This window comes from Lepidochelys kempii, chromosome 5, assembly GCF_965140285.1.
Source record: "Lepidochelys kempii isolate rLepKem1 chromosome 5, rLepKem1.hap1, whole genome shotgun sequence".
In the NCBI taxonomy this organism is placed as follows: domain Eukaryota; kingdom Metazoa; phylum Chordata; order Testudines; family Cheloniidae; genus Lepidochelys; species Lepidochelys kempii.
This window is the reverse complement of record NC_136384.1, coordinates 99,684,655-99,697,555: the sequence shown is the minus strand read 5'-3', so window position 1 is coordinate 99,697,555 and position 12,901 is coordinate 99,684,655. Positions and strand designations below refer to the sequence as shown.

The 12,901-nt window shown below is 36.1% G+C and overlaps 1 protein-coding gene across 6 annotated transcripts in view; it reads left to right on the top strand.

Moving 5' to 3' along the window:
- Positions 1-12,901, top strand: part of SMC5 (structural maintenance of chromosomes 5) — a 74,894-nt gene that overhangs the window by 33,507 nt on the left and 28,486 nt on the right. For all 6 annotated transcript variants that reach the window (XR_012159078.2, XM_073345165.2, XM_073345164.1 and 3 more), the window contains 8 exons: positions 1,492-1,563; positions 2,715-2,970; positions 4,654-4,808; positions 6,326-6,439; positions 7,448-7,542; positions 7,774-7,906; positions 10,986-11,159; positions 11,315-11,484. Coding sequence is in view for 5 of the 6 variants with exons in the window: in XM_073345165.2 (XP_073201266.1) it covers positions 1,492-1,563; positions 2,715-2,970; positions 4,654-4,808; positions 6,326-6,439; positions 7,448-7,542; positions 7,774-7,906; positions 10,986-11,159; positions 11,315-11,484 (1,169 nt within the window). In the remaining variant the exon portion in view is untranslated. The remainder of the gene's footprint in view (positions 1-1,491; positions 1,564-2,714; positions 2,971-4,653; positions 4,809-6,325; positions 6,440-7,447; positions 7,543-7,773; positions 7,907-10,985; positions 11,160-11,314; positions 11,485-12,901) is intronic.

The window sequence follows — 12,901 nt, the reverse complement described above, 5'->3', positions numbered from 1 at the left end:
GTAGTTGTTTTACTTAACACGCTCTTTTAAAGGGGCACCATAATATAAAAAAAATCCACTGTTGCATCCGAAAACTTTTTAGCAACTGTTGTGCAAGTAACTCCTAAGATTATTGTCATTTACTAAGTGCCATTACTGACTGTTAAAAAGTAGAGGAGATATTTTTCTAGGTTTTTTTTTCCCTGTTTACTCTGTGAGTTTGAAAGTACTTTGAGTCTGATCCAAAGCCTTGAAGTCACTGGAAAGACTCATTGAATTCAAGACGCTCATTGAGATCAATGGAGTTTATGCTCTTTGAGTGTAGTCATTTTCACTGTTTCCCCTGTATAGTCAATCACTTCCCTCTCTTGCCTGCATGGGTCTTGAATACAGTTGGAGGGGAGTGTTGGACACTTTTTTTTTAAATTAATAAGTAGGAAAATGTGATTTAAAATAACAAAATTTGCCAGAAGGACTCAGATATTCAGATACAGTACCTGAAATTACTTTAATATATTTTTTTTTAAAAACCCTCACTAAATCTCAGATTGGTGGGGTCCCTTTTAAATGCCTCTTGAAAAAGAAAGATTTACTAAGCCAAAATGTGGCCTGGCTAGCCTGGCACTGGAGGGGTTTAAGAGGATGCAAGTTGCCTCCTTATGGCCCCTCACTAGTTACCCACATGACAGATAGCATCTCAGTCAGGGAACAGGTTACAGAGCTGCCATGCCACACACCCTTTCTTTTCACAGGTGGATGGAAGGAGAGAGAATCAAGTGGAGGAGGGGGAGGGACATTGGCTCAACACCCCATCTCTCTCTCAAGCATGTCAGCTTGCACAGATGTGCAGGATATAGATGCAGTACAGTTTAATCTCTTCCTTGAGCTGCAGAGGACCTGGGAGAGAGACTTATGTCTCGAGTCCCAGACTCTCTCCTGGGTTGCTCTTGAGACAATGCAACAATACACTGCCACTTACTCTGGAATTGTTGTAAAGTCACAGTTGAGCACTAAGTCATTTAGATCTTCCTTGGGAAAGTTGTTTTGGAGAAGGAGGCTACCTTTTAAAATATAAAACTCTAAACGTAATTCTTTTATTTACAATCCTTAAAGAGCATTGTGATTTTAATTTCAGAATTATGTTGAGCCTTTCTTTATTGGCAAGTAAATCCAAATGCGCAGCTCTATAGCTGATGATTTTACACTGTAGCTCCTAAACCACTTGTAATTATAAGTTCTGTACAAATTATAGACAATATAAATGTAGTAAACATCGCTAGACTAATTACAATGAAATAAAACAGCTGTTGGTGTCTAGAAACAATTTTCTTCTGATGAATGTGCAGCTTTTGTCAAAAATAAATTCTATGATAGGTGAATATTTGATGCTCCAAACTGAATGTCCTTCCAAAGTCTGATTTTTGCATATTTGCTATCATTTTAAAAAATAGTTATATACAAAATAATTATGGCTAATTTCTTGCTTTTTTCATTTAATGTCATTGTATTCAGGCTGCTGAAATCAAAGACACTTCTCAAAGATGTAAACAAAAACAAGATGCAGTGGAGAAGAAAGACAAACAAGTAAGAGAACCTTAATGTGTGTGGGGTTTTTTTATGCTTGTTTGTTGGTGCTGTGGAGCACTGATGTAATACTAAATGCATCACATGAAGTGTTCAGGGAAATATTGTGGAATTGTCGTGGCTGAGTCACTGTTTGGATTCCATCAGTGACACCCATATTTCAGCTGCTCATGATGGAAAGTTGAACTGGAGATGAAATGTAGTATTGCAAGCTGTCTGCAACCTCCACTCCTCCGGGGACCCACGGCTGGTTGGTACAGCCCGCTCCAAAGTGTATAGAGGCAAATTTGGAGGCAACAGGAACAATGTACCCAGGAGATGCAATGAATCACTGTATCTCCCAGCACCCTCTGCACTCAGACTTGCTGAGTTCCTTAAAGTTGCTATCCTCGAGGAAAATGAAGTTTATCAGTAGAACAGAGCACTATCATGGAACAACTGTCTTCTCCAGTTAGATGTAATGTTCTTTTATAAGGAATTTACTTTTTGTATACAATATGATATTACAAGTTTTTGCTATTGTTGAATACTTTTGCTACATTAGAATGTTTTCTAGTGCTCTCTTACTCTTATCCACTGTACCTTGGTGCCTTAAGTCTAACCAGATGAAGAAACAGAATAGTTGCTTGTGTTAGCTAATCAGAGGGCTTCTATATGTACACAATTTATAAAAAATTAAATGCAAAAAACTGTTAATGCCACATTAAGGCTCCATAGCTAAGCACTCAGTCAATAAATATGAAAATTAAACATAAGGGGGAGAGTTCAACTTGCATAGTCCTTTTTGTTACGTTGAACTTATTCAATCCTGTACTAATTCTCAAACTATCCAGTAGCATGCAACTTTTACTATAATTTTAGATAAACATATATCTAAGAATCTGTAATAATGTGTTTAAAGATTGGGATTGTAACACATTCATTCTTTAAAATTCTGGCACAGATTCTAGTCATTTTACAAAAAGGCATCAATTTGAGTTGTTCGGTGGGTTTCTGAGCAAGGATGAGATCTTATATTTTTAAACCTGCTTGACTACATCAACATTTCAATATCTGTTACAACAGTCTTTTGTAATTGTCTGCCTTTTGTTGTATATGCAAAAATTTCATTTGTAAATGCCATTCTGGGAAAATATTTGCATTTCTCTTAGATTGAAGAAATTCAGCAAGTTTTGAGAATGAAAAGAGATGAAGAAATGGATCGACAGAAGAGAATACACAACGCTCGTAAGATGATAGAGGACTGGCAGAATGAGCTCAACAGTACAGGAAACTCTGAGAATCTTCAACCACAAATTGATTCTATTAACAATGAGCTGAGACAGTTGCAAGAAGAAAAGGCAAATATTGATGGTGAAATGAGTGATCTGCGAAGAGAGAGAGAGAACCTAGAGAGGGAAAAGAAAAGTGAGATTGCTTGATTCTTTCCCTACTATGGTTACTACATGCAATTCTTTTGTGTTTAAGTGACTTAACTGAGATTAAATTGCTTCAAACCTCAGTAACTGTATTTTTGTACATCTCTGTATTGCTTTCATCCTTTCAAGGCCTGTAAAAGTGACAGGGATAGCTTGTTGTTATGGGGATACCATCAACTTGAAAACTAGTCTTTCAAAAAATGATTGCATGTAGTTTCAGTAAACCGGCTCCTCACAGATGCTGCCAGTTCGTATGTTTTTCCAATTGAATTTTTCTATTTAAATTATTTTTTCTCTTACTTTGTGAAAACCCCATACAAACAAAAGGAAAACTGATAGACTGTATAGGAGAAATGCTGAAACAGTCTTGTCAAATGCATAAAGTAAACAAAATACAGAAGGGTTTTTCTTTATTACAGTAATTTTTAGATGTTACTTGTAACTTTAAGTAAAAAAAACTTCAGACAGAAATGGTCATTTTTTTAAATTGATGGTATTCATTTAAACTAGAAGAATTAAATGTGGCATGGTGCCAAGATGCTATGTGTAGAATGGCACTATCTTAGTGACTGTTTCTCCTTCTGCCTTTGTTAGATGAACTTGGAGACCAGTCTTTTTTATCCTTAATGAATTACACTGCACTTTTTTATATCAGCCTGGCCTTTTGTGTTAGTTCTGTCTTGATGTAACTTGAGAGCTAGAATTAAAATTTATCTTTTTAGAGCTCTTTTTGATTAACTTGCTTCCACACATTTTTTTTGTCTGTATGGCCCCAACACTGTAGTATCTGAACACCTCCCATGTACTGCAAGGATAAATCCATAAATACCCCAATGGAGAAATGAGGCACAGAGAGACTGATTGTCCTGCTTAGTGAGATATAGAAAAACAGGAAATTGAACCCTGTCTCCTGAATCCCAGTCCAGTGTCTTAAGTACAAGACTATTCTCCTTCCCCACTGTTGGAGTAATGTAGATTGGAAACATTCTGTTCCCGAAAGATTTTGTAGTATTTTTTTCTTAGTATCATGTGGGAACTTCAAGGTCCCTCCCAAAAGGGGATGACATGAAGAATGCTACTTTGGTGTGTCTTCAGAGGGAGAATGAGTTCTCCCTTTCTCTTGGGTGGCAAGAACCCTCCCGCACCATTCTTGCATTACAGCAACATTCTTCTGTTGTCACCAAATAAATAACAAATAGAAAAATACTCTGAAATAGAAATTTCTTATCCCCCAATGCCCCACAAGTATAAAATTTCCTCCTCCCTTTTTCGAGTAGTGGTGGAGAAGGTTTTGGGGTTTTTTTTTGGTTTTTTTTAAAGATAGTGGCAGTCCAGAATTTTTGGCTATATTATTTGGCAATTGTTGACTTGAATATCTCTGCACCTAGAATAGGCCCATTGCAAAAATTAGTTTGAATATTAATATTTATACCTGGACATTGTACTTCAAAACAGAGATTAACATTTCTGTTTATTTCACATAGTTCTTGGATTTAAAATTTTAATGGAGTACATCCTTTAGAATAGATGGGATACTGTTAATAAATGTATGAAAATAAGGAACGGTCTTTCCTAACCATAATACTGTAGCACTATAGTTATTAAATATTAGAAATCTTTAGTTGTGATGTGTAGGCATGATTTAATATAACTTTCTTAAACAAAATTACAGGAGTAACTGATCGCATTGTACAGTTTAACAATATGATGAATCTGAAGGAAGATAAGCTCAGAGGGAGATATCGAGACACATACAATGCTCTTCTGTGGCTAAGGGAGAACAAAGACCGATTTAAAAGAAGTGTCTGTGAACCCATGATGCTTGCAGTAAGAAAATTCGCTTGAGTACAATACTAATTAGTGGCTAATAGTGTGTCTTAAAAAAATTAAATTCTAGATTGGTTGTTATTTCTATTATAAACCTAAAATCTGGAGGCTCCCTACCTTATCTACTGTTTTACAATGAGTTAGCAAACTGGAGTACATGTAAATCAGTGTCTACAGCTGGTTAAGATGTGTAATTTATCTCATTCAAGTAATGTGACAAATGTGAAAGTTTTACTAGACTCCTTTGTACCTTCGGTATGTTGTTACATGGATGAACACAGAGTGCTTTCAGCCATCCAACATATAGGTTTCCAATGGAACTGCCCTACTTCAAGGTGGCCTCTACACATTCCAACTAGTGAGATGCATCCCTCTTGTATTCCTCTGAAATTTGGGAATCTTCTAAGAAAGTGGTGGTTGGGATTACATGCGAGCCTTCTCATAGTTCTGAATATTCAGAGCAGAAGTTGTAAGAGGACTTTTGCTCCCTCACCTGCTTCAGTTACTTCTTTTCCACATCTAGTGGCAGGCATAGAGGCGTTCAGTCTGTGCTCAGTCCTGGTTTGTTTCTTGGCCATACTTTCCTATTATTACCAGTAGTTGTCAGTAATGTTCATTTTATATAGTTTAAGGTACTCAGGAGTCAGTAACTAAGTTTAACTAATCCTTCTAAACTTGCTGCTTCATGCTGGTTTTGGAAATGCCAGAAATGGTTTTGTATTATCAGAATCAAATATTATTTTTGCCCTTTCCAGATCATTCGGTCCTGCTGGATATAGCATTGTCAGGTCAAGTTAATCAAAAACATATCTTGATCTAAGGGCCGTTACCTTTCTCCTTCAAGGCTAGTTAATCTTCACAATGTCCATGAACATCTGAATCTTTTTTCCCTAATCTGTACTGTACAATATAACCCTGTTTCTTTGAGGGTTTTAGGAACATCTGAAACTTTTAGATGAATTAAAACTGGCTCACCTGTTCTGAAATTCTGGTGGAATCAATCCAACTCTGGTCAACTGCCACTCTATTAAATAGAGTTGTATAGTCGTGTGTGTTCATTTTCTCAAACATATCTTGATCCTTTTACAGCTAATATAATTTTAGTGTATTGATATGTTCCTAGTGTTACCATATTTTATCAGGGTACAAAAACCTTCCTTCATCTTAAACAATGGATTTGTTTTGTCTGAGAATTCTTTTGAGAAAACCAGATTAATTTCTAGTAATTCCAAATCCTCTGTCTCCTCACAGGGCCTTGGGTTTCTATATTTATGTTTGGATGGGCTCACTGGCTACTAGTGAAATCAATGAGAACTGCATGTGAATATCCTAAAGATGAATCTGGAGTTTTCTGATATTTCCACCTTTCCTTAGGGCAAAGTATTGCCGTTGTTTTACTAACTATTGGCTTGGATATTACCTGTCTTAAGTTATTTATTGTTTTTAATGTGTTTTATTTTTATAATTATATTACATCACTCTTTTCATGATCCTCCTTTGTCTTTTTATCTGAGCAGATAAACATGAAAGACAATAGACATGCTAAATATGTTGAAAATCACATTTCAGCAAATGATATGAGGGCCTTTGTTTTTGAAAGTCAAGAAGACATGGAAATATTTCTTCGGGAGGCAAGTACTCAGTCATATAACATGTAAAAATGTAGCTTAAAATAAATAATATTGATGCAGGAACCCTCCAGTTTAGAGCCTACTTATTATGATCACTAAGTAATTTATGCACTATGTAATAATACATTTGCTAGGTAAGATCAATTTTTTTGTAAACTGTACTGAGACCACAGATATACAGACTCCCACCTGATTTTTCTCTTGCATAATTTAAATAAGAGCAAGATTTTTCAAAATCCAGAGAGGAGGATTTTTTGCTCTTGCATCCCTGTGCATCTGACTCATACCTGGCTCAGCTATTTGGGTGGGACAGTGGGCTCTGCATTTGACTGTCAGTGACTGCTGCTGATTTGACTAATGTATTTTCTGAAAAATGTATTTTCACCATTTTCTGCATGGTGGTAGTTAGGTAGTATATGGAGAACTCAGCTGGTTGGGGCACCACAGTTGTGGGCTTTTGTGGATACTTGCATATGTTTTAGTGGTTTGTGTTCCTTTCATGTTTGTCTTGAGACTCCTTTTTTACTGGATATTTCAGCTTGTCTAGTAAATTGAAATTGAAAATGTATATATTTAAGGAATTGGTAAAAAGATCAGTTAAACATCTGGAGGGGTTAGTTCACATCTATATTACATATTTACCAGATGCTGATGCAGAAAGGATCTTCTTTCTACAGTAACTCATTTCTGTTCAGGATTTTGAAGATCACCAAGGAAACATTGCTAAGGAGATTGATCATTAATGGGGGAAAAAACATAGGGAGGACTTCTTTCTTCTCTTCGTTTACCGGCTAACTGACCACAGTTTTCTGCTAACTGAATGTAGAGAAAAGGAAAAAGCCTTAATGGATGTAAATAGCTTTGGTTATCATGTGGGAATCAGAATAATTTCAAATGCATGGTTGGGAGATTAAATCAATTTAAAGGAAATGTTTGCTTCTATGAAATACATCTTTTTCATACATTAGTATCATTTTAACTTACTATCTTGTTTGGTGTAACATTTAGGTGCGTGACCATCAGAAATTAAAAGTTAATACTGTATGTGCACCCGCTGAGTCATGTGCTGAAAATAGACCTTCAAGATCAGTTGAAGAGTTGCAGTAAGCAATAAAATACTTAACCTTAAAACTATTGTCAACATTGAATGTTTTGGTCTCAGTGCAAAATGATGTAGCTGTGCATGATGCTCTTTTTTTTTTTTTTTTTTTGGCAAATCAAACTCTTACCTTAAGATCTAATGTTTTTTTTTCTTTCTGAATATTTGTGTTAACTTGTCATAAACAAAAATGGTTAAAGATCTATTTGTGATTTTCACCTTTTCTCTTCCTTAGCCAATATGGTGTTTTCTCTTATTTACGAGAGTTATTTGATGCTCCTCATCCTGTGATGAGTTACCTTTGTTCCCAGTATCGTGTTCATGATGTCCCTGTGGGAACTGAGAAGACCAGAAGCATGATTGAAAGGGTGAGAGGTGCTAAATAACATGAGTAGGACTATGATTTTCTTAAGACCATATTTAGGAAAGTTGCTGCAAAGTCGACATGAAAAAAGTTGTTGTAATGGGTGTTATTTTGGGTACAAATAGAAAACCAAGAATAGTAGCTTACATTATGAGTAGATTTTAACACATTGGAGCAAACTATTGGTTGCAGTGCTTCACAGGAAGTTAAATGTTCATCTTACCCTAGTAATGCACTAATCAAATCTCTAAAACTCAGAGGTTTATTATGGTAAAAAGTCAAAACTATTAATCTGTTTTATAGTAACCAAGTAAGCTTTTTGGGGGGTCAGGCCTGAGAGTTTCTGGGTACTTTTAAAGTAAAATAACTTACAAACAGTTACTAGCTTTCCAAATTTTAAAATAAATGTTTTCATTTTGGAGCTAGGAAATCTCATGACCCCTACTTAAAACAGTGAACTATTGAGAGCAGTAATTGAAAGGTACTTTCTGCTTGAAATGTCTTGTATCTAATATAGTATTGTAACCTCCTCACTGTATTATTTGTTTTGATAAAGGAAATACAGAAAATTTAGAAAAAAGAACAGGAGGACTTGTGGCACCCTAGAGACTAACAAACTTATTTGAGCATAAGCTTTCGTGAGCATCTGATGAAGTGAGCTGTAGCTGACGAAAGTGCCACAAGTCCTCCTTTTCTTTTTGTGGATACAGACTAACACGGCTGCTACTCTGAAACCTGTCAGAAAATTTAGACTTGTTTTAAATGGGCTTACAGAAAGAGTCACCTTCCTGGGAAGCCTGTGTGCGTGCTCGCTCGCTCTCCTCACCCCATACCTCAGTCAGTGCTGAATTATGCATTCAAGATTTGCACTTGTAACTGTAATAAGAAATACGCCTTTCAGGACCAGTAGTTCTGTTTGTGGTGAACAGTTGCTTTTCACCTTGCACAGAGAATGGGATCCCAATGTGAAAAATTGCTTTTTCTTCTGGGGTATGGTTGGAAATTCACATTTTCTAAGGGAGCCTGTTGCCCTCAATAGGGAGAAAGGGAAAATTAATGCTCATTCAAGGAATAAGGTCTACAAGCAGGGAAGCTTGCCCCTTCTTTGTGGGAGAGGGGTTATCTCTCTCTGTCTCTCTCTCCATCCTCATATGGTAGGGAGAGAACAGCAGGGTAGATGAGATGGCAGAAGATAAGAAATTCCTCTTCATCTCCCTATTTTGAAGGACCTATCTACTGGTCTTGAAGCCTATTCTTTTGATGGGGAGGAAAGAGGAGTCACTTGTTATGTGATCAAGATTTGCTGGAGTTCATGCCTATGTCCAAAATGTGTCTTGGGTGCATTAACTGAGGAGAGCTGGCAGCTGCTCCTCAACTCTGATGGGAATCATGCTTCCCATGTGAGAAATGACACTTCTCCACATATCCTCTTTCGGGCAAGGTTATTTGATCTCTCCCCCATCACCACAGGCAATGGGAAGGGAAGACAGCAGGCTGCTTGCACTTACTGGAAGGTGAAAGAAGTCCAAAAAACTTTTTTCTCCTTTTCTGGCAACTCATCTTATGAGCACAGATGAAGAGGAGCCCCCAGTTCACCAACCCAGTGTGTTCATGATGTGTCTGGGGTAGAACAGCAGTTTTAAAATATCTGTGAAGGGAATGCTTTCAAGTATTAAGTGGGTCCCCCCATGCCCTCGACAGGGAACTAATCACACTCCCAATTCATTACTCAGGGTGGCAGGTGAGAGAATCCCACCAGTTCCAATTTGCCTACTGATCATATGATAGGCTATTTATTCTGAAACAAAAGCTCCTCTTGCAGCACTTACCTAATATTTGATACCGTTTGAAATCCTAAATGATACTTTCTGTAGCCCAGAACAGGAGCTAATAACTTTTCTACTGTGGTTGCACAAACATGAAATTTCAAACATTAATAATTTGAAATCTTTTCCTTCACTTAAACTTCTCCTGATTTTTCTTTCCTCTGCTGTGTGGACCACAGTTATGTGAGGTGTTATGTGTATTTTATATTGGCTGTTTTGAGTTATTTGGGCACCACAACTGTGTGGGTTTTTTTTTTTTTGTTTTTTTTTGGGGGTTTTTTTTTTCAGTGAAATGTGTGGTATTCCTCATGCTCTCATAATAACTCTAATATTTAAATCAATTTTGCTGAAACATTGCAAATAAATTAATTTTGGGGCTCAGCCCAAGCATGGGAAGCTTTACTCATAGACTGAAGGAGAAAAAATAGTTAGAATGGAATTGCCCTCTCAACCTTAAGGTGAACTGCAAAGCAAAATGAAGACTTAGTTAAGCACAGATTTCAGTACTCAGTAACTTCACAGTATCCAGGTTGTGGGGAGAATTCTGTACAGAGATTTTTAATAAATAATTTTCAAATTATTTTCCATTCTGGAAACTTCTTGATTCATCATGGTTGATTGAGGATGTCACATAATCCTTCTGAATATTGCAGTACCATGGGTTGTATTGAGGCTTCCCTTATTTCTGATGTCTCCACCTTGAGCGTCTTCAGTGAATCATGAAGTACGAGATATCAGGGAAGGTATGAGATTTTAAAAGAATAATGATAAATGATAAATTCCACACCTCCTTTCAGGTGTCTGTTCTTAATCTAAGTCTCAGTTTTGCTTTGGGATTCACCTTAAACGCCAACTCTTTAGAACACCATAATAGACATTTACATAGCATCTTTCTTCTCCAAAAATCTGAAAGAACTACCTATATAATTTTGTGTCTATACAGGAGTCATTCACTCGTCACAGAAGCACAGCAGTTGTTTTACTGTGTATGATAACACAGAATGAGTGTGATATGGTTTTTTTTAATTGCTATTTTAATTCAGTCGGCAAAAACTTCAAATTCAATGATGCAACAAACTTGTTTAATCTCCTTTATGCAATGGCATGTTCATAAACCAGAAACTTGACTAATTTTAGTATTCCCACTCCAAATCATAGTTAGTTTTTTATTTTCTAGCCTGAAAATAATCTTCCTTGTTCAGAACAGGTGAGCCTTACATAAGATTTTTGTCAAATGGCTTTGGTTTTCATGTTTAGGTCATACAAGAAACCAAATTTAAGCAAATCTACACAGCAGAAGAAAGATATTCAGTGAAAGTGTCTGCTTATACAAACCAAACTATTTCTAGTAACACATCCCTGAGACCAGCGCAGTTTCTCACTGTCACAGTAGATGCAGATGAAAGAAGGCAGTTGGAAAACCAACTAAAGGTAGGTTGTTTTATTTTAGTGTTTAGAAAAAAAATTCTAAATTACGTAGATTGAAATACTGCCAATTTTTTGTTCAATAAAACTATTATTTGGCCTGAATCTGGTATGATTGTAATGAGAATATTAAAGATTTTTTGTGCCACTATTTACTATAGGATATTAATAGACGTTTCCAGTTACGGGATTCTCAATTGCATACGTTATATGAGAGGCAGAAGTATCTGGAACGCAAAGATAATGAGCTGAGACAGCAAAAGAAGGAGCATTTGGAGAGAAAAAACAAAAGGAAACAACTGGAATCAAAAATTAGTATGAAACACGATAGGTACGACTTCTGATGAGCCTGTTTGATTGCAAATATTTTCTCTTACTGAGACGACATTAAGATGCAGAAATAAGTCTGAAGTATTAACATCAGTTATGATTTTGTATATCGGTGACTAGGGCTATTTCAGTAACAAAATGGAAATAACAAGCAATCTCTAAAATGTGTCTTGGCTACCTCTAGCCCATTGATTCTGACAAGATATAATTTATTCTTAAGAACTGGTTGGCAGCTGGGCTTCAGAAATGGGGTGGTATAGGTGATGCAGAGGCTTGATTCTCCTACCTTTCACTTGTGAAATATAGGTTCATCTGTGATTGAGGTCACCAGTGAGAATATATTTATTCTCTTAAGCCTGATCTACACAGTTTTGTATACCGGTGAAACTCTTTCTGATACAAATGAGGAGGGGGATGATTTTAAAAAAAAAAAATTATACTGGATGTTATGCCAGGTTAAAGGTACCTTTGTTCTCTAATAGTTTTTATTTATTTTTCCCTTATAGGAATAAGGATACCGATATAAGCACCTTTTATACTGGTATACATGCATCTGCACTAGTTGGTTATACACTTTAACTACCAATATAGTTAAAGCAGTACAACCTTTGTGTATAGACAAACCCTTAATCTAGTTTCCCATGGGTGTTTTGGTCTGTTACAAGATGATCACACAATTTTACATGATCAGCAAAGATGTTACCTGATCTTTGTTTCATAAACACTTGAAAAAACAAACTGAAGCCTCAACCTTAAAAGGGTTCATCTTCAAATATTCTCTTAGTACTCGCATGAAACATCATTATATTATTTTTTTGCTGATGAGATGGGAAATAAAGTACATTATAGCAAGTGCCACAAAGATAAATGGACTGACCTAAATGTGGTTATGTAGCGTCCTTGCATCTTAGTGTTACAATGTTGCTTCATTTTCTTAGGACATCATTAGAGGATAAAGTACAGACAGCGGTTTCTAAATTCAGATTCAGTTCTGCTTTGTTGTCCAGTCAGAATGGGTTATAGCATATTAAACCTTCCTCCCAGAAACTAATCCTGTCCATTAATCTCTATTAGTCCAGTGAAGACAAAATTCTGAAGTTTCTCTTTAATTCAGATCTCCTAATCAGTTGTATGTTGCACTACTTCAGTACCAGAAAACTGTCATTCTTTTTCTTAAGGTTTATTATATAGTGGAGAAAATATTTTTCCTCAATAAAAAGAGGAGGCAAATAATTTTTGAAGTTTTGTGCTAATGTATAACCACTCTTAAAATATTTGACCAAAATTTTGAAACCTGGACTCCCGAAAAAGTGGCCAAATTTTCTGAATTCAGTGGGAGCTGCAGATATTCAGCATCTCTGAAAATCAAGCCACTGTTATTTAAGAGCCTAACTTTGGGAAACAAGGCTTAAAAACAT